This window comes from Ambystoma mexicanum, chromosome 8 (assembly GCF_040938575.1).
Source record: "Ambystoma mexicanum isolate Mex_15411 chromosome 8, UKY_AmexF1_1, whole genome shotgun sequence".
In the NCBI taxonomy this organism is placed as follows: Eukaryota; Metazoa; Chordata; class Amphibia; order Caudata; family Ambystomatidae; genus Ambystoma; species Ambystoma mexicanum.
Genome location: NC_090929.1, coordinates 398832982 through 398855455, shown reverse-complemented (window position 1 = coordinate 398855455; position 22474 = coordinate 398832982). Strand labels below are relative to the sequence as shown.

The following is a 22474-nucleotide window of genomic DNA, read 5'->3' as shown; positions in this document are numbered from 1 at the left end:
TCAGAGTTCTTGAAGTTGAGAGAGAAGCCCAGTATGTGGCGAGAGCAACAGGTGCTGTCCAGAAGTCCCAGAGCCTGCTCGGGTGAACGGGCTCTGATCAGCCAATCGTCAAGGTAGGGGTAGATGTGAATCCTCCCCACCCTGTAGATTCGTTGCCACCACCGGCATCAGCTTGGTTAATATCCGCGGTGCGGAGGTCAGCCCAAATGGAAGTACTCGAAACTGATAGTGAGAACTGCCAACAGCGAATCTCAGGTATTTTCTGTGCTTGAGATGACTCGGCACATGAAAATAAGCATCCTGAAGATCCAATGACACCATCCAATCCAGGAGCTGAAGGGTCTGGGGGATCTGCGAAAGAGTGAACATCTTGAACTTTTCCTTCCTGAGGAACATGTTCGAGCATCTCAAGTCCAAGATGGGTCGCAACCCTCTGTCCTTTTTCGGGATAAGAAAATAAGGCGAGTACCAGTCTTGATTTCTTTCTGCTACGGGTACTTGTTCGATTGCACCCTTCTCCAACCAAGTCTTAACTTCCTGTAGGAAGAGTGGATATGGTTCTTTGAACGACTGGCCTCCTCAGGGACAGTTTGGTGTTTTTTTCAGAAAAGGGAGGCAGTAGGCATGGGCGACAGCTTGGAGAAAACAAGCAGCTGTTGTAATGCTTCCCCATTCGTTCAGATGCTGTGCTAACCTGCCTCCCACTGCAGATAAATGCTTTAAGTCTTCAAAACGGTTTTGGGGCACTGGTAGGTGGGGAAGGCAAGGTACCAGATGCTGTAGCAGCTCCTCTGCCGATCGACCTCAGCCGTCCCGTGGTTGTCTTCTCTGTCCCTTTTGTGTAAACTGACCCCTTGCTCTCCCAAGAGAGGAGTAACATCGAAGTGAACGATTTCTCAATCACAGATTAGGAGACGGAGTTGACCGACTCTGTTGGGGCTGCCTAATAGCCAGACTCAGAGATTTTGCTGCTGCCTCAGACGTCTGCAATTTCTCAAGGCTTTTGTCTGCTTTGTTCCAAACAAATAAGACCCTTCAAATGGCATATCCAACAGTCTGGATTGCACGTTAGAAGCAACCCCTAATTTTCTTAGCCAGGCGAAACGTCTAAGCATTGTAACAGCAGCCATACAACAACTAATACAGTGTGCAGTGTCCAGACCGGACTGCAAGGACTGACACACAGCATCCTTCCCGTCCTGAATAATACTCATAAAACAATCCCTATCTTCACCCTCCGGGATGTGCTGCGATGCCATGGCAGTTACTTCCCACTAAGTGTAGGTACACTTTGCCAGTGCGCAAGTTGCATTGGCTGCCTTCAGTGCCATACTCCCTGAAGAAAAAACGTTCTTTCGAATAGCATCAAGCTATTTATCCTGCCTGTCTGGAGGAATCGTGGGATAGGCTGCTCCCTTAGAAGCAGCAGTGGCTGCTTGAACAACAAGGTTTTGAGGACCTGGATGTTTTGAAAGAAACTCTGGGTCCACTTATGATGGTCTGTATTTCTTAGTGAAGTCCAAGTAGACTGCAGGAATGGTGTCAGGACTTTTCCAGTTCTCCAAGACCCTATTCTTGATTGCAGTATGAAAAGGAAGGACTGGGTCCTTAGGTGACCCCTTATCCAAAATATCAGTCAAGTCATCTTGTTCATACTCAACAGATTATCTACTGCAGCCCAGGTATTCTATAACCGTTGCCATTACTGATCTATAAAAAAGCATCAGCATGTCCTGAGCCTTCAGGGGTGCCAAAATCAACCTCTGGGAAGTATGCAGACCACTGGCACCCTCTAGGGTGTCCACAAGGTCCCTCGTTCCTGATTCCTGGGATATCAGCTCCTCTGCAACACCAGGAGTGCTGTACTCTCGTCCAAAACCATAATTAGGGCTTTCCTCCGCCTTCACCTCCTCATAAATGGAGGCCATAGACTTAAAGTCTTTTTTGTTTGTAAACCTTTGACGGTTCCGAAAAGGAAGTTGAGGGCCTCGACTCCGACATCGATGAGCTCAACTTCAATGCCTTCAATAGTGTCGAATGGGTCCGAAGATTGTCCCTTTGAGGACATGAGAGGCGCACGAGATGCCGTTGAGGTCTTTGAATCCTTCGATGACCTGCTGTCCAGGCTCTTGTGTGCGCGGTTAGCGGTTTTCAACTACACCCTGTCGACTTTCAGCGCAATGGGGTCGGGAGTCTCCAACGACTTCTCCGAAAGGGCTGACGTTGCCGCGTTCTCAAACAATTCCAAGATCTGCAGGCAGAATTATTCCAGCTCAGCCTTACTAGCCCCCTACTTCGGAAAGCTTACCTGTTTCCCTTTGGGCAAGGAATCCATAGAGGACGATCTGGAACTATGACAACTTTTCTTAGATCTCCTTGAAGACGATAAAGAGGAATGACGAGATCTTGAACGCTTAGTGGGCTTACTGTGCCTCTTGGCCTAGTCTAGAGATCTCTCCCTTGGGCTCTTCAGATAATTTTTTCGGGGGGTTATCAAAGACGACTTTGGGGATGGTTTGCCCAAAGCAAGTTTCCCCTTTCTCTCCTTTAAAGGCATTGTCTAGTAAAATTTTTTATTTCAAAAATAGATAGGCCACATTAAAAAAAAAATACTAGCATCCTCCGTTTTAAAACTTCCTATGTAAAATTTTGAGATATTCAAGCTCAAAAGAAAGCACAAGGGCGCCGCCATTTTGTGAAATGGAGGCCCTCCTGTGCTGGCTTTTGCGGCACTAATGAAGGAAAAGCCAGCCAGCTGTAGTAAACAAAGTCTACCGCTGGGTGGCTTTCCCTTCATTAGTGCCGGGACTCGGAGGACGCGGACCGGAGACCAGAGCAGGAAAGCTGCAGCTGAATCTCGGTAAGTGCTATTTATTTTTTTTACAAAAAATAAGCACTAGCTGCGTTTTTTTTCTAGGTTTTCCGGGCTGGAGGAGCCCAGAAAACTTAGAAATAAAACCACAGCTTTAAAATCGTTGTATTTATGTTTGCGGTCGCTTAATAAATAGCACTTACCGAGATTCAGCTGCAGCTTTCCTGCTCTGGTCTCCGGTCCGCGTCCTCTGAGTCCCAGCACTAATGAAGGGAAAGCCACCCAGCGGTAGACTTTGTTTACTACAGCTGGCTGGCTTTTCCTTCATTAGTGCCGCAAAAGCAAAAGCCAGCACAGGAGGGCCTCCATTTTACAAAATGGCGGCGCCCCTGTGCTTGCTTTTTCGAATTTTGAGCTTGAATAGCTCAAAATTTTACATAGGAAGTTTTAAAACGGAGGATGCTAGTATTTTTTTTTTAATGTGGCCTATCTATTTTTGAAATAAAATTTTTTACTAGACCATCCCTTTAAAGCTTTTCCAGTCATAGGTCAACGATGTGGCCCGTTCTCCAGGCACCATAGACATACCCGACGAGGATTGGTTATAGACATCTTAGCGGAACACTCGGCACATCTCTTGAAGCCTGTTTTCGGGGTATGAACTATGCAGTTATCGAACACACCGAGGCGAAGAACCGTTTCGAGCAGCTGTGCGGAAAAACAGAACTGAGGCAACGGGCACAGTGCGTGCCTTTTATACCAGCATCAATGTCATACTCGAGGAGGACAGAGGCCCTCGAAGGACACAAGGTCGACGACGCACGGCGCCCTCTGCTGAGAAAAGTTTCCGAGCTGCAAGCAGAATTTCGGAGTATATCAAAGATGAGGAATATGTGGGAGGAAACAATCCATTCAAAGTTAGCTCTTTGATTTGCCAGCCTAAACAGTCTAAGAGAAGCATACAACCTCAATACAAAGAGGTGCATCACAAATTAGGGGTTCCTGTCTCGGGCTTCCAAGTCAGGTCAACCAAGCAAAAGCAAACATAATATTGATAACCACCACACAAGTGAATTTAGTCTAAACACCTAACCCACGAAACCATGGCATAAGGACCTCCCCATCCTACTTAAGCTTGCCATACTCATGCAAACACACCACACACCTACCGAAAACACAACGGCACACGACTACCACAATACCAACTCTAAAATCATACAGCAAAATGCACACCTCCTCCAAGAACTCAAAATCATCACATGCTCAATTCCAAACCCTGTGCCCCACAAATCAACCTACACAGACTCACACACCCAAATGCCCACCAACACATACCACCTAGAAGCTAACCCAACACATGGTGTCTGGTTTATCCAAACAAACTACCAACAGAACAGCAAAAACACTTGTGTGCTCTCCCACTAACAAACCCACTCTTCCCCCTCTTTCTTTTCCGATCTGCGAGAGCACCTGGAGACCATGAAAATGACAGCAGTGAGCCGTATCGGTCCCATTAACATAATATTGAAACTTATGGATTATGTTATCAATTTCTGAGGGTGCTTCCATCATATATTTTAGGAGGACTGCTTGGGAGTACTGTCAGCCAAAATACATGGGCATTTTGCCATCATTTATTCTTGGAAGGGCTGCTGTGAGGGGACAGAAATGAGAGGATGAAACAAGGTGGTAATATTTTCAACATCAGACATCTTTATTAAAGAAAAGGGGTTGGATAAAGGTCTCTCCTGTCCCTATCCTAACACGTTTCCCTACATAGGAAACTAAAGATCAGTCTGTGTCGTGTCGCCAAAATTATAACTGTCCAAATCATATCTGACCCTCACACTAAAATGTACAACCAAAAAGTACAAGGAAAAGTGTCCCTGATTTGTGTTTACTCAAAATGTTCAAAGGTGAAGAAAACATAAGTATATCGAGCAAAAATGATTTCTCCAAAGGAGAAGTCCTTAGATCCAGAGGGTGGTTCCCTTCCCCTGCATTACATCAGGAAGGATGACCCAATTAATGTTTCCTTAAAGAGGATTAGAACGCCTCTTCCAAGTAACAGTTTCTCAAAGTTAGTAAAAAGGGTCTTTCACATAACTGTTGTTTCGAAGATGGCCCAAGTGTCTCTTCCATACAACTGCACCACAGATGGTAAAGTGTCTCTCTTGCTTAACTGTGGTTTCAAAAGATGCATTAAAGATGACTTCTGGGTATGTTCCCTTGTCAGGAAGTCCTCAGCGGTTTCTGCAGACCCCCTGGTATATTCTCCTGCCAGGCATCCCCATCTGGGTTTCATAGATACCCTGGTGTACTCTCCTGCCAGGTATCTTTTCTCCCCCCCCCAAAAAGGCTCACTGCATGTGTCCACTTTCTCAGGTCTTCTTTCAATATTCTCTTTCCTTTTCTTTATCGTCTAGCATAGCATAGTGACACTCTTATACTGTCTATACTTCCTTGACTTTGGATTTAACTTGCCACAAGCTCCCCCAATTGGACCTCTCACATATGAAGACTTGTTCAAGTTCCAATTCTCAACTTCCTCATCAACATTTATTTGCTTAGGACAATGCTTGCTTCAACTTTCCCCATATAAATTCTTTGTGCATGGAGACGTGTGCAAATCTTGTCTTTTAGCTTCTTCGTTAACATCCAATTGCTTAAAATCATATTTGCTCCAGCTTCCACAATATTGCAATTTCAGGCATGAGAAATTGTGCAAATTCAGTCTCTTAAATTTACTTGGTCGGTATTCAAATGGCACTTTTAACTGTCTTCGTGCTTGTCGGTACGCCCTGGGGTTCCCACCATCTGTGGGCCCACTCACTGGTGTTTCATTGCGTCCCCGACCTCCTGCACTTTGCTGCTGAGAACTCTCAATGCAAGAATGTTGTCCCCTGCATGGCTGACCTGTTTCCAACTCTTTTCTCGGTCTCATGTTCACTCGCGGGTAACGCGGCTGCTTCCCATCTTCATTGCACCCAATACAGCGTCCCTGCTGCTGCCGGTTTCCTTGCAGCTTCTCCCTGGAGCCTGTCACGCTCCCCTGGGTCTCTCGCCACACCGGTGCCAAAGGCTGATGAACTGCAGCCCAGGAGCACCTTCCTACTTCAGCACGGTCTGTTCCAGCACGTCTGCCTTTTCCTGCTGCTCTGACCATCGCCCGGACTGCGCCTTCTCTCTCCAACTCCATACTCAACTTCTGATTGCCGGTGAAAGTCATCATTAAATGTCCTGCGCAGCCGATTCATCCTACAAAAAATAGTCTGCACGTTGTGCTCAAGGCTTCTCTCAATCCAAATTAACTCCTTGGCCCTCTTCTTTGTCTCAGTATCTGAGACATTATGGGAGTTGGAGTCCATAGGATTAACAGAGTTTTTAAGGAGATACTGTTTGGGATTCATGCCTAATACAATATCATGAATAGGAGACGTGATTTTTGTTTTAGGTACTGGTGAGGTATGAATAATATCCTGTCTAGGGTATTTGACAAGAAGGGGTTTTTGGATTCTACAATTGGAGGGATATGTATAATGACAATAAGCCATCAGGAATCTTTGAATTATAGGGTCTTCCTCACATGAAAGAGAAGAAAAGCGTGTCTCTCCTGAGTAAATCTCACATCTCCCTGACAGCCATCGCCTCCCATGTGATCCTCCCCCACAATACCACCCCCAGGGTCAGGTAGCAGCTGCCGTCCCCTGGCTACATGGGAGGAGATCTCTGACTGGGGTTCAGTGATGAGTCCACAGGATTCATCACACTGCTCTCATGAATGCTTAACATTACTACCATCCTAATGGTTGGGACTTTTTATGCTAAGGTGTGCTACCATCATTCATTTAAGAACATATTCTTATTGTTTAACCTTGTGAATGTTAGCAGCAATGGGTGTAATCACCATTTTTGCTAGGGATTGAGGGTAATAGTCATGTGTCATTTTGTGTGACCTGTATGGCAGGATCTCATCCTGACCCCTACTTTGCTTCTCTTTCCCCTCGTTCAAAGTAGCGAGGTGTGAGAAGTACCACACAGACATGCAAGTTTAACTGTGTAGTAGCGTAAACAAGTTTCCTTAATACTTGCCCATTGCAATCATTAAAGCTGCCTCATTTTGCCTGCCATGCACTGCAGTTAGCAACATTAAAGCCATTTGATCTCTGTTCCCCCCCATGTGCCACCCCAGGATGATTAAAGTTAATATCAAGATGTCTGAAATTAAGTGGTGGCACAGAAGGAAGTGGAAATGACAGAGGCAGAACTGTCTGTCCCCTCAAAGGCATTACCTGCTCTACCCCACAACATACAAACACAATTGATTTCATGGGGTAAGGACAGTTGGGAAGTACGGTGAAACAAGTAAAGAAGAATTGCAGTGATCATGCAACTGGGATTGGAAAACAGAGAAATAAGGTACAAACCAAAAGCTTAAAAAGAATGTATCTTACCAGTTTCTATCTGGTTAGCTTCCCTCATTTTCTCATATACTGCAAGTTCAATACGAAGTGACTGCAGCACATGCTTATCATCAGAAAGTCGATTTTGTTGGGTATTCAGTTCACTTTGCAACCTGTAAATATAGTGCAATTTAGTTTTCTAACTCATGTTTCCCGGCTTTTGATATTTGACATAATACATTATGTACTTCTTCAAAACTTAACATTCTATTTTGTTTGGCAGGAGACTCAAATTCAAGGAACACTGTTCACTTAGGAGAGTTAAGATACCGTGAGGACTAATGTGGATATTACACTGACTGATGGAAGAAAATCCTGATTTTCTAAAACACTGATATATTATGCATTTTTCTGCCCTCTATTTTGACCACAGCAGCAAGAAACACATGGAAGATATAGAACTTTCACTTGGACACTCCAAAATAGACCACAGCAGGTCTTCCTGATACGTTTTTTTGCTTCTCTGCAAACTTTAAAGAAGGACCCTTTCAGTGCATCCTCTTAAACTGTTTACTACCTCCCATTATATCTCTGAAACTGCTGTTCATCTCTTCTTTGCTGCTAGGCATTGTCCATTCTGCCCAATTATTGAATTGAAACAAAGCACATTGGCTCACTGCTACTGGGCCAGGTTTCCCAGGTGGGATAATATCAGCCTCTGAATTTTAATAAAATCAAGTTTTTGTTCCAATCTGTTAGGGAGAATTCTCATTCTATGGCTAATTTCCCTTACCTATAGAGTCTCCCAGCAGCTTTGCTGGATTTGAAGTGTTTGTTTCTTTTATTCCTGCTAACAGTGAGACTCTTTATCCCACTCTTAGGCATTTTTGCTATGTGTGTTCTAGGCTATTTTTGTGTTTAATGTCTATGGGATTTTCTCAACCTCATAGGAACCATCTTTATTCACATGTGTTATACAGCACACTCAGTGCAGTGACACAGGGGTGTCGTAGTGACCCCCAAACAGACTCCATACCCTGGGACTGACTACTGTCTCCCTGGGCAGGTAAAGTCCCCATTGACTTTACTAGTAAATTTTTATGAACTAAACCAGTACAAACCATCTTACCATAGGGGTACTGGAAAGGGTTAATAGTTTTTCCCTTATGTTCATTTTCGGGAGGGTACCGTACAGTCCCTCTCTCAAAAGTTTCTGGCTGGTGGCAGTGGTTACTACCATAACTAGTCGACTGCGAATATTTTCCTATGGGATTTTCCCATTGTTCGAGGCTACCACTTTTTCTGACAGCCTCTAGCATACCGCCGCTGCATTTTAATATTAACTTGACTTCGGAAGGTTTTATTTGCCAGAACTTTAATATAACTTCTTTCTCGTGTCTTTCTCTAAACTCCTAACCCAGGTCAGGGATCCTTTGTTCGTCCTTTTGGCGGGCTTCTGCCGAGAAGCCCTCCTTTCGGCGCCACTGAGTCTGGGGTGGGTCCATTGTGTGGGAGGGGGGAGTGGACCCCTGGACAGGGTTGCCTCAGCAACTCAAGTCGCACTCTATCCTGATAGGCTCCAAGATGACCACTCCACTGTGTGAGTGACAGCTAGGCTGTATGAATGGGGATCTTTTTGCATAAAAGCAGGGTCCTGAGGACTGGAAGAGCAAGACGTCGCCACTGGAACTAAGAAGGCGAAGAGGAGAGAAGCCAAAGACATCTGCAACGACGGAACCACCGGTGAAGCCCTGCTGCAGTGTCTCACCACTTTTCTCCACACGACGAGAGAAGATCTTCATCTGCAAGAGCCTTCTTCCCTTGAGCTGGTGGGGCCAACCAGTTTGCCAATCTCCTTCCCGGACCTGCCTTGGTCGAATCTCCTGTACCCTGTACTCGGAGGCCGGATAGCTAGGCACCAGACCACCCGGACCGCGATTTAAAGGAGCATACCTTTTATTCGTCGTGCAGCAACGCAGCTGCTTTCATCCCTGGGTAGTGCAGTAACTCGAACCTTCCTCCACGACGAGAGCCTCTCTTCCTCTGCTGGATCACCCGAACTGCAGGAACAGCCACCACCGCAGGAGCCACTTCTTCATTTTAAAGGTACATTGTTCCGCCAGGCCACCCTTTCTTCGCGGTAGCACTAAAGGTGTTTTAAATCCTTTACCTACCTGTTGGGTTGGCTGCCCCTCTCTCTTAACATTGTCTTCCAACTTCTGCATCCACCTTTTCAAAGTCGTTAACTAAAGACTTGACTGCAGCTACAAGAACATTTTGCTCCTGGGCCCTTGCCCTGTACCACTGACTCTGGCACAGGCCTACTGACTCTGGCTACATTTGTTAGAACTGCCTTCTTCAGATTGATTCTCAACTAGAACTGTGTTGGTGCACCTACTTCTTATAACTACCCTTTTCTTCCCCTTTCTAAACCTTGTGAAATGCCATTTTGCTCAGTTTTCATTTAAGTATTGCCTATACTGATGCACTGTCTTGCTTAATCTGGTTCACAAACTTATGGGAAGTGTTGCTAGGGTGTGTAAGAAGATATTTCTATATAACTTGTGCTTTCCCTCCCTTGTGAGGAATTGATAGAGTATCCCTTGAGTGTGGTTTTCACTGTGCTGTTTTGCTCAGTTTTCACTCTGGTTCACTTGGTCTACAATTTAACTAGGGAGTGTGTATATTTTTTCTTTGACTTAATTGAACTTGCTTGATAACTGTGATAAATGTGTTTTACTAGAAGTGTATAAAATAAATATATATCTACTTTTTAATACAAAGCTTTGGTCCGTGTTTTTTTCTTGTGCCACAGTAATGTAGGCCTATTGTGTAAACCCTGAATACTGTTCATCTCCCTCTTGAGATACGTCTGACTGCTCAGCCACAGCTACCAACTAAATCTTTGTGGTACAGACTGATACCAAAGGGGATTTATTGCTCTCACCTGTAGTATTAATCTTCTGTAGTCCTCCCTAAGGAAACTGCACAGGATTCTGCCCAACACAACCAAGCTGTGGAAAATTTACATTTTAAAACAAAGCATGGGGGCTAACAATATGCAAGTTTAATGTCTTGCTATCGCTCTCTCTGCCGCGGTCTCTTTACATTAGCCTGAAGTAAAACCTTTGGAATAAATTGTATGACAACCAATCTGAGGAACAAAGGAAGTCCTGCGACCTTCATCCAATTAAAAAAGCCTTTGCTGCCATTCTCTTCCTGGAAAAGTGTGCTCAAAAGATGCTGATACCAATGGTTTCTTCCTTAAAAAATGCTTTCACCAGTCTAGCAATTTTCAGGACAGACACCATCTTGGGCAGGGTTTTAGACGAGACAAGCCCAAAACTAGAACATAGCTGCCTTCATGTGAAAGGGAAACAAACAAGAATGGCGTGCATATTGATGGCAGCATTAAACTGAGCACAAAAAGCATTAGGTGCCTCAAGCCTCCACGTGCCCTCCGGAGGCAGGGTGTCACTGATGCATGCAGAAGCACATGTGTGCATTAGGGGGGCTATTTATCTTCCACCTCAATCAGTGCTCAAGTAAACACCTTGCTGAACACATCCTTCTCTAAACTGTAACAATTATGTGATGTCCTGAAAGTTAACATCCCATGAGGAGTAAAGAAATATTGTGCACTGGGTGGTGGTGGATGGGAAAGGGATCAACCTTTTATGACCGCATTGGGAATTGCATGCACTCGCAAGGTGCTCTCATGTGTCCATTTCATCAAAGCCTTCGATCAATACCCGGCTAAGGGTATTTCCCTGCCTATACTAAAGAAACTTGGGTGCTTGTCAGGAACCCACCCACGCTTGGAGAAGCATGAGAGAGGCCGGTTGGTGAAAGGAGGCATTCCCCCACCAATTGTTCAACAGATTGTTGAACAGTGTTATAAACCTAAGGAGTGCTCGGGGGAAGGGAGACATTCCCCGAGCAGTTGGTGAACTCTACCAGAAGCCTGAGGAAGGGCGAGATCTCCCCTAACACTTGATTCAGAACTTTAAGAACCTTCAAAACCAAGCACTGCCTTTTTGTCCAAGGGAAGGGTATCATTCATCCGGAATAGGAAGACATCCTTCTTTTAATTAAGTGAATGTGAGGGACAGAGCTAGGATTCTGACACATGACACTTGCTTTTGACATCATGTGTGTGACATTAGTAATTTTGGTTTTATGCAGGGAAACCCCTATTAGAGCTAGAACAAGATAGGGTTTTCTTTTAATTTTATCACCAACCACAAAGACCACTTTGTGACAGAGTCTTCCTTCTGCACCCTTACAGAGGGAAGTGGGAGATAGGAAGGAGAGCAGAGGCAGTGGTAATGTGGGTAGGAGGGAGATGAGGGAGGAAGCAGAAAAGATCAGAAGGGAGCTGAAGAGTAGAGACAGGAGGGAGAAAGAGAGAGAACACAAGATTGTGGAGTGTGGAAAGAGAGGAGGGAACGGTTGAGAAACAGACACCCTGAGGAAGGACGCAATGGCAATCAGACTACACTGCTAGGTCACTTAGAAAGTCCAAGACATAATTAGATAGAGAAGGATGTGGACATTAGGTTTTCTTATCAGATGGCTAGAAAGAGAATCTATACTGTCACCAGACCTGTTATGGGAATCTGGGTTGGGGAGGGGAGAGCCCCTTCAAGGATGAGGGAAGGGATACAGGAACCCCTTCTAGACCTGGATCCTCAAGTGGCTTGTTTTGTAAATATTACTGTAATAAAAGTGGTACACCTATTCCTTTTAAGTGACTTATTGAGAATCTCGACACAGTGCACCTTTACCTCTATCCTGGTGCCTGTAAAGTCTCTGCTGCTGCTTGTCTGAAGGCATCGGCTGCCTGTACCTGTGGACAACAGAGGTGAAGGAACACAAAGTAAATCCTCTAGAGAAAGTTGTGGACGGCTTTTGGAACACCAACAAAGGCATTTGGCAGCAGGTGTGGATGCCTTGAATTTCTTAAGAGATTTATGCTCGAACTAAAAAGGTTGACCCCATGCAAGGGCAGGCCTAGGAGCTTGCCTTGCATGTCATGTGTAAATTTCAAGGGCGTGCCTCCAGGAGTGTCTCAGAGGCACTATCCGAGAACCTACTCAAGTGAGCCACATAGTCTGCCATATTCTGATAAACTTGCAAAAATTGCCTCGTATCCTTCTTGCTGTCATTCACTAATGACTAGTTCGATGAAGCCTACTTTCATCTCAGGGCCCAGTTTGTCGGCAGTCTCTTTTGCAACATTCCACAAAGTGTGGGAGTATCGTGCAAGAGGCAAACAATGTCCTCAATGTAACGCTGCCTGAAGCGAAAACCTTAAACCCTAAGGTGTCCGGCTTCTTACTCTCCCTGTCAGGCGTCAAATGGTGTAAATGTTGAGGCCTTTGCTCCCACAGTGGAAGTCTAAATCACTGGGCTCTCTGGTGTAGGGTGGGTGGAGAAAAACACTGGATCAGAGAATCGCTCTTGGCCATGTCCTTTTCCACAGTCGGAGATGAGGCAGGTTTGAGTCAGACAGCCAAGGCAGGACCCAAAACTGCTAGATTGAAATGGGAATAGGATTTCCTTATGAAGGCCCGGCTCCGAAATGTCTGTCAAGTCCTACTGCACCTTGGAGACAGAGGGTGCAGGGATCCCCAGATATTCAACGTTAGGAAATATTTCTCTTTTTGCAACTTTCCCTCCATAGTTCCAATGGACCCCCAATCTTTTTGCTTTGTTTTTTAACCTGTTCTGATGTTTGAAGGAAGTAAGGCCTTCCGCTTCACTTCCCTTCCCTTGCCTTTTGATAATTTATTATGGGCAAACTGATCAGACCTTCAGACTTCCAGTACTGGGATACTATGTTGTGACTTTTCAACATTGCGCACAGCATCTTACAGTGTAGTGCAATGGGGATAGGGATACGTATCACTGAAGCTTTTTACACTTGGAGTTTTTGGTTACGTTTATGTGTGCATAAAGACAAACTGGTGGCCGCATATACATTTTTAGCATGTTTGTACTCTTTATAGTGTGCAAATTCACATTTACCCTGTATGGGTACTAAATGTGGCTAGTGCCCTAAAATGGCCTTACCACAAGATATTTTGCTTGCTTTATTGGCCATATTGTTGTTTGGCCTTCTTCCTAGCTTGCCGGGTCAGGAAGAGGTCATGCACTTGCCCAGGAAAGCTGCTGCTTTCGCAGGCGAGTACTGCCTTTGTGTGTATGTGGCCCAGGAATGGGGTGGGACTGTGTGGTTCCATTCCACATCCATGGTGCCAAAGTCTGGGTGTGAGGCAAGAGTGAAACCAGTAGTTCTCCCTGATTGGACAACTACTGGCTGTTGCAGTTCCTTACCATTGGTGAGCTTGGACGTGCTTCCAGCCTGAATTTTGGATAAGAAGAGGACTCCTGCAGCCATTTCTGAAGATCAGCGTTGAAGCCAAGAATGCCTAAAGGAATAACAGCCGACGGACGATCCGAAGAAGTCTCCCGAAGAGGCCTAGCTCCCCTTCCTGAATCTGGCCCGGTGAAGCCCTGTTGAATTACATAATCTCTGAAGCCCCTGAGCGGTGCTTCAGCCCTTGGACTAGTAGTCTTGACACCTTCTCTAGTATGCAGCTATCTTGAACCTTCGAAGGTGTCCCTGGACCACCTGATGGACTGATGAGCTCTCTCGGGGGCTCCCTCGCCAGAACCGGCGCCGTTCTGTGGTTGCACCCAAAACTTGGAGGTCGCCAGAGTGTGGTACAAGTCGCCTTTCAACTGAATTTCAGTGCCCCAGCATCTAAGGATCATGTCCTAGAGGAGCTTCTGTGACCGCAACTGGAAGGATGCTTGGCGTCGCCAGTATGTGAAGATTGTCGCTGAAACTCACCTTCCCCGTCCTGTGAATTGTCCTGCAAAGATGTGCATCAGTGAATCTTGCATCTCTCATCAGAAGGGGTTGCATCTTGTTGCTGAACCTGACTGGAATTATTCATGCACCCGCAGCTCATGGACATCTCTCACTGTAAACAACGGCAGGAAATCCAACATGCAGCGACCCCCAAAGTCATCGGGAAAAATTGGAGTCAGGGGGCTAAGTAAGCGCAGTGCATCTTTTCCCCCTTGTGCTCCATGAGAGAACCTTGGAAACAAGTCCCTTTGTTTCCTAAACTTCCACTGCACTGACCTTTGGTCATAAAACCTGGGTAATTACTCCCGAAATACAAAAGACTATTTACTTACCTTAGTAACATTGTTGGTTCCATCATATACTGCATTATTCTACTTACTCCTGGGTTTCATAAGTCATTTGAATGCATTCATGAATCTATGATGAATGTATATAGGTTTATTATTGAGTATTGTGCAATAATATCACCTGGTAGTTTCATTTGTCAGTGTGTGTAGAAGGCCTAGAATAAATAAATATATTTTTATACATACCCACATAAATTGTGTATTATATTGTGTGGACTCATTGAGGGCCTCTGACCCCACTCACACTCTGCAGAGAATAGCCTTGACTGCTTTACATTGCTACTTTGATTGAGCTTTGGTTAATCTGTCAGAGTTCTCTGTTCACTAGGAGTAGGGTGGCCTCCTAAAATCTGTCTACCATGAAATATTCTAGAAATCCATCTTAACACTCAACAATCTTTACAATCGTCTTCTGAAAATATAAATATAAGGACACCTACAGAATACCCATGGTCGGATGCCAGCCCAACCAACCTCTCATCCTGCTCATAGAGTTGTTCTGGGAATAAACCCCCATGCCATGCTTCCCCTAGGGACTAACGGCAAAAGGTACAAATTCACCTTCCTCATTGAAGACGGGCTCAAATTTAGACAGATACTCCAACTAGGAGAAAACTTCAGGCTCTCTAGATCTTCCTGAGACAGAGTGGTGTAAAGCGGCACAAATACATGTGAAAGTGCTCAGTGTTGGGGCTGCGGCACAGAAAGGTGGAAGCCTACGGAGCAGTCTCTACATACAAGGCCTCTGCTGAGCTGACTGGTGTGTGCAGAGGCGCCGAAAAGGGTTGTCTACTAACCAGAGAGCATGCAGCAGGCCCTTTATCCATCACCAGAACTGGAGAAGAATCCACAAGGGCCTTGGTGAACATGTTAAAATGTTTTGCCAGAATCCCACTGCTCTGGAATGCAGGAGCTGGTGGGGTACAGTACAAGCATAGGCAGTGATGCTTCAGAATCGGGGCCCGACTCCCTGGAGTGAGTAGTGGAGACGTCTCTTGGAAGCGGATGAATAGTGTTACTTGGAGTAAGTCACTGGATTAACAAATTATTTGTCTTTTTATCGTTCTCAGTCTCATTGGGCCAAGACTATTCCTGCCCCTGGGCTTTATTATCAGACCAATTCTTCTCCTTGGACGCTGAAGACTCAGATGAAACTGGGTTCTTGGACAGTGTTTTCCAACTCTTGTGGAGAGTAGGGAAGCCATTTGAATCACGCTCCCTCACAGTCTTAGTAATGAATGGCAAGAGAGACAACCATTGGTATTGTGAAAATTGGCAAAACCAAGCACTCATGCAGGACAGTTAACGACATTGCCATCATGCAGTCTGTGCACTGTTTGAAACCATAGGTCTTCAGTGGAGGTATGACACAGGTCAACACTGAGCTACATAGCAGTAGAGTTCAAATAAGAACGATTCAGAGTGCATTAAAAAATGTGATGATCATGGAGTTCAGTTGGTTCCACATACACTACCCATGACATCACATCCGGCGTGATAGCGCCAACAAGGGTGAGCAGAGACAACATGGGACCACAGGGTACCCCCTGGTGGCTCAAAAGGTTTCTGCACAACCCTTGTGCCAGAAGGATGTTTTTAATATTTTTAAGATGACACATCAGTGGGAGAAAGTTATCAATAAGAAGCTGGGATCAACTGGGAAGCTAGCGAATGGTCACAAGACAGAGACATAAGTAAGGAGACATAAGAAGTCTGCAGGGATTTCAGATTCAGAAGTAAACCTAGAATCGAAGTACTCAAGGAGACTCTGGTATGGAATCACAAGTAAACTCTGGCAGTAAAACCCAAAAAGCAACCTGGATTAGTAAGTGTCAACAATGTCATGCAACTATTTAATTAACAGGAGAATAGATAGCTGGGTTACTCCACAGCAATTGGAGACTGCACAAACCAAAATTAAACCGCCACTCTTGGAGCAATGCAGAGTAAAAACAGGATAAAAATGAACCTCCAAGAGCAGCCTTCACATTTCTCTTAGAACCTGGTGATGATTCAACCCTATTTCAATGGAACAACCGTGGTCCCATTTCCTTTGCTATCAAATGTGTATATCTCCAATGTATTCAGTTAATGTTAACCAAGAGTACAACTCACAGAATGCATTACGATTTTACAATAAAGAATAATTGGACAAAAGGTCTCCGGTGGCACCGACTCTCCTGACCACTCTATAGTAGACAGCAGTATACACCCAAAATAGACTGCAGAAGAGGAGACTGCATTGTGCAATTGTAGCCACAAAGAAGAAGAAAACACACTTGATCCCAGAGGTGTTTCGTCAGGAAACAGTAGCAAAGGGCCAAGTGAACTGATGAATAAGTGAACTCAATAAAACATCCAACCACTGTGGGAGATCAGCACTGGTCTCGACAGGCTATTGCTCACAGCAAAAGACAAGCGCACATATCAGCCAACCAGGCAATAATCAAATCCCTGGCAGGCCATAACTATTCTAACTTTTGGTCAATGGTCAGGTACTCTTCCGAAGCCCCAGTTATCGATAGGTGCTGCGACATAGCAGAGCATGTTTGGGTCGGCTACTTGCAGAATATTTTTTTTTTTAAACTTTTATTGCCACTTTCAAACAGAACAAACAGTAAGGCCATGCGCCGGCCGTATCTTGAGACCCTATCCCCCTGCTGCCCTCCACCCCGCCCATTGTAGTAACATTGTCTTTATGCCAAAGCACTTATCCGCGTAGCGCAGCCTCCGAGGCTGGTACTTGAGTTCTGTGATGGAGACAGTTGTTGCGGGTCCAAGACGTCTGTTGTTGAGAGCAGATATGCGACGTATGGGTCCCAAATTTCTGGAGGGCGTGAGTGCAGCGGCAAAGTCTTAATGAAGTCGGTTTATACGTCTTGACAGTATGCAACGTCTTTCAACCAGAGCTGCGGCATGGTGGGGGCCCTCTGCCCCAATTGTATGCAACTCTCCTTCATGCTAGGACCAGCAGTAGGTCTGTCAGTTTTCTAACTGTGCTCGGTAGCGATTGGGTCAGTCCCAGCATTGCTATTTTCGGGTCAGTATCAAGGTGTTTTCCTAATATTGCTGAAGTTTTTTCCAGTACTGTGTTCCAGAAGGTGGCCACTGGGGGGCAGAAACATGTCAGGTGAAAGAAGTCTGCTTCTGGCGCTCCGCATCTGTCGCACTCTGCCGATATTGTGTCTCTTTGGGCGTGTAGTTTCGCTGGTGTATGGTATGTTTGATGGAGGAAATTAAAGTGGATCAGCTTAAACCTCGAGTTGATCGCTACTTTTTGAGTGAGATTCGGTATGTAGGCCCATTCCTCTGCTGTGATTATGCTTTCTAGTGTTCTTTCCCATCTCCTTTTGGCACTTGAGCAGGGCGAGTTCAGTTCACTGAGGAGGGCCCTGTAGATGTTTGTCTCTAGGCGCCCGTCTCCCTGGGCTTGGATTGTGTTATGGCGTAGTGGCCAAACTGGTGGTTGTTGCGGAAAGGACAGGATTGCTGCCTGTAGCGAGTGTCGTAATCTGAAGAAGATGAAGGTATTGAGGGTGTTGTTGCTTCCCCTTTCTCGGGCTTGTTGCAGGGTCAGGAATGTACCTTCCGGGAAGAGGTCGTTCATGGAGTGTAACTGTAGTTTTTCTGTCCAGAGCAGGAATATTTTTTCTGCTGTAATTGAGATTCCTGGGACGTGTTTGATCGGGAGAAGAGGGGAGAATCTGGACGTGACGTTATTTTTCTTGGCTATCTTTCTCCAAATTGAGTACGTGGTGGTGACAGTGTTCATAGATGATTGGATGACTGGAAATTGGCCGAATATTATGGCGCGGAGGAGATGTGGTGTCGCAAGCGCTCTCTCTATCTGGACGTGGAGTCTTACGAACTGCGTCACGTACCAATGGCTGAGGAATTGGGCTTGGGCTGCCAAATAGTAGCGTTCCAAGTCGGGGAGGACCCGTCCCCCCTGTCGTGTCGGTAAAGTTAGTGTGGTATAAGCTACTCTTGCTACCTTGCCTGCCCAGATGAGGTCGAGGACCATGCTTTTGATGTATTGTAGGAACCTTTGTGAAAAAAGCAAAGGGATGTTTGAGAATAGGTACAGTAGTTTTGGTAGAATTATCATTTTCACTATTGATACTCTGACCAGAGGGTAAGTGGTAGGGATTTCCACCTGTCGATTTTTGATTGAATGGGGTCTATTGTGGCTTCGTAGTTGTCGCTTATGATATCTTCTTTGATTCTGGACATATAGATTCCGAGGTATCTCACATGCGAGTGTTGCCACTGGAAGCCAAAGTCGTCAGCGAATTTGGTGGTGGCGGCGGTCAATGGGAAGATGACTGATTTGCTGCTGTTAATTCTCAGTCCTGAGAAATCGCCAAATTGGATTACTGCTCTCATCGCTGGGTTCAGGTTCTCGTCAGCGTTCCGGAGAAACAGGGCTATGTCGTATGCGTATAGGGAGATGATCATCTTGTGTGGGCTGATGAAAGGCCCCTGTGGAGGTGATGCATGCGCACATCAAAGGCCAGAGGTTCCATTACTAAAGCAAATAATAGTGCGGAGAGTGGACAGCCTTGTCTGGTTCCTCTTCTTAAATGGATGTCGGCTGATCGGAGACCATTCAGTGTGATGTTAGATGTTGGCTTTTTGTAGAGCAGTGAGATCAGATGTATAAAGCGTTTGCCTAGGCCCATCCTTTCCAGAACTGTGAAGAGGAAGGGCCATTCGACCGAGTCAAAGGCCTTTTCGGCATCTAGTAGTACTGCCACCGGCTGACATTCTGGATCGAGGGCTTCTATTGCTCCAAACATTCTTCTTATCCCATAGGAGGTGTTCCTCCCAGGAATGAAGCCAGCCTGGTCGGCCAAAAGCATAGCAGGTATAAGGGGTAGTAGTCTCTTAGTTAGGAGTTTTGCGAAAATGTTATTGTCGAGGTTTATCAGTGATATCGGTCTATATGAACCGCATTCATTTGGATCTTTGCCGTGTTTATGCAGGAGGATTATGTTGGCCATGTAGAGCGTTGGTGGCAGTTGTTCGTTGGCTAGGGCCTTGTTGTATACCTGTAGGAGCAATGGGGCGAGGAGGTCCGCATAGAATTTGTAGAATTTGCCGGACAGGCCGTCCGGGCCTGGTGCTTTTGTATTAGGTAGCTCCTTGATGACCTCCAGGATCTCTTCGGTGGTAATGGGAGCGTTCAGTGGTTCTCTGAATTCTGAGCCTGTCCAGTATAGTTCTACTTTGTCTAAGTATTGTGCCAGTTCCGCAGGGCTTACAGAGTAATTTGAGTCGTACAGACCTTGGTAAAAGTTGCAAAATATTTCGACAATGTCGATTGCAGAATGTACAGTATTGCCTGTGTGGTCGGTCACCGATTCAATCGATGTGGGTTTCCGGTCAGCTGCTATGAGCCTCGCTAGGAGTGCCCCGGGTTGTTGTCCCTCGCCGTACTGGCAGATTTTACAGTGCATGTCCAGAAATTTTACTTCTCTCTCTGCTGTGTTTCGGAACAGCTCCAATTCTTTCTTGATTGCTGCCAGAATCTGTGAGTTATTGTGGGTTAGGAGAGAACTCTCGAGTTCCTTGAGTCGGGATTCACTGGCGTTCAGTTCCCTTCGTAACAGTTTAAGGATTCCGCATTCTTTCGTTATGCAGACTCCTCTGGTGAAGCACTTGAGGGTCTCCCACAGTGTCCCAGCTGAGGACACCGATCCTTGGTTGGTGTCTAGGAAAGATTTTATTTCTGTTCGGAGTTCTTCCGCAAAGACAGTGTCTTGTAACGTTCTGGGTTTGAATCTCCAGTGGGGCATAGTTTTGATTGCTTGTGTAGAGTTACATTCTAGGGACACCATGGAGTGGTCTGACAGGGATCTTGGTAGAATGTGGCAATCACCCCATTGCAGGCGGCTGTGAGTAGACACAAGAAGATAGTCTATTCTTGAACTAGTTTTGTGAACCCAGGAGTGAAAGGTGTAGTCTCGGGCGTTTGGGTACTTGTTTCTCCAGATATCAACGAGGTCATAGGCCTTGCAGATTTCGATGATTTGCAGGCTCGCCTTGGATGGCGCCAACGTTGTGTTATTCGACTTATCTTTGGATGGATTGAGTGTTGTGTTGAGGTCCCAGGCCCCATATGATCGTGGACCGCCTAGTTGTGTTCAGATGGGTCATTACCCATTCAAAGTTGCTGGGGCTATCAGTGTTTGGGCCGTATGACTTCACTAGAGTGATTTCTTCACCATCGATTGTTCCATGTGTCAAGAGCGATCTGCCCTCAAAGCCTTTTCTTTCCGAGATCAGTCTGAAGTTAGTTGATTTGTTAATAAGGATAGCTACTCCTCTGGCGTATGACGAGAATGAGGCAAGGTAGCGGTGGCATCCCCAGTCTTTTGCCCAGGGGTGTTCACCTGTCGGACGTAGATGGGTTTCTTGGATAAGAGCTATGTCAATTTTGTGTCGGCCTAAGTATTGTGTCATTTTTCTCACTTTGGCTGGCTGGTTTCCTCCTTTAATATTCCACGTAGCTACAGTGAAGGCTCTGTCCTTTTATTACGAAGGTGGTGGGTCTTGTCGTGGTGGCATTGGACGAGGTGTGGTCTTCTCGTGTGCAGCGCATGTGGATTGCCTCGGGTTTGATGAAACTTGTTAACCCCCAACTTATGTGGATTCCCCTCCCGTTTCTCGCGAGCAACCCCCAACTTGCTCGTCATTTTTCCCCTTTCTTCAAACGTGTAACTAGTAAACTTGAACATTGCTGTGCTAGGGGCGCTTGGATCTTCCCAAGTTGTGCGGCCTTTGGGCGTTTTAACCCCTAAATTGTGTTCCGGTGGAATTATCTTTCATTCTGAGCTGTGTTCTGTTGACTTTATTTGCCTATGGTGGGTTCCTCTGCGCCCTTTCTCTTTGAGCACGTACTTGGTTATTATCGCGCGGACCGCAGCCTGCTTGGTCGAGATACAAGCTTGCTTCCTTGGGGGTCTGGAAAAACTGGATCCTCCCCTGGTATTGTATTCTCAGTCGGGCAGGAAACAGCATCGAGTATGGGATCTGGTTGGCGCAGTCTTTGTTTGATGTTTGTGAAGGACCTTCTTTGTGCCTGAACGGCAGGTGAGAAATCAGGGTAGAAGTGAACGGTATCGCCGTCATGCTCTAGCTCACCTTTCTCCCTTGCAAGTCGGAGGATCGCATCTCTGTCTTTGTAATTAAGTAATTTTGCAATTATTGGTCGAGGTGGTGCTCCAGGAATGGGTTTTGATGTCAGTATTCTGTGGGCTCTCTCGATGACGAATAAGTGCGAAAGAGCTCTGGTCTTCCATTTTGACCTGTAATTGCTTCTCTCTCACCCCCACTATCCTGATGTTGTTCCTTCTAGAGCGCCCTTCAAGGTCTTTGTTTTGCACATTGGCCGATTTCATTTGAGCTTCAAGAGTCGACACCCTGGCGTTTAAGGTTGTCACTCCGTCGTCAAGATTGGAGATTCGTTGCTCCGCTTCGTCTAGGCGCTCAGTGTGGTTATCAAGCCGGTGTTCCACTTGGTCTACTTTGGAAGAGAGGTCATCTAATTTACCATCTAGGTCACTGATTCCGGTTTTCGGTTTCAGGAGAGTGCTCTGATAACTAGAGGTTGGGTTTCTCTATCTTCCTGGCCGGACGTATGTGACGGGGATTCTGGCTCGTTGATGTGTCTAGGTGTTTTAGATGAATTGCCAGATTCAAAGTTCAGTTTACGTTGTGATTTGTCGGATTTCCCCATCGCAGGATTGTGTGAGCAGTGTTGTTGGTTGCTCTCTTGGGGTGTCCGGGCAACGATTCAGGGTGTTGCTGCAAGGTATTAGTTTTAGGAGTCTGTACTGTTTATTAGGGTATTTGTGCCCCCGGGGGTGTTCATGAGTTACTTTATTGCCCAGTGATGCTGGTTTTCTGCTGATAGCTCAATGAGTGTTCGATGCGCTGGGGTGTTTTCACCTGATTTGTTTTCTGGTATGTACCCTCTTTGCGTGGGGGCTGTTGTTCTGCTGAGTTGCTACTGGCTCGCCGCTACAGG

General features: G+C 45.8%; 1 protein-coding gene across 5 annotated transcripts in view; it reads right to left on the bottom strand.

Moving 5' to 3' along the window:
• The window catches only part of CDK5RAP2 (CDK5 regulatory subunit associated protein 2), a 2172192-nt gene that overhangs the window by 472891 nt on the left and 1676827 nt on the right, over positions 1-22474 (bottom strand). For all 5 annotated transcript variants that reach the window (XM_069609888.1, XM_069609889.1, XM_069609892.1 and 2 more), the window contains one exon: positions 7267-7388. In XM_069609888.1, coding sequence (XP_069465989.1) covers positions 7267-7388 — 122 coding nt within the window. The remainder of the gene's footprint in view (positions 1-7266; positions 7389-22474) is intronic.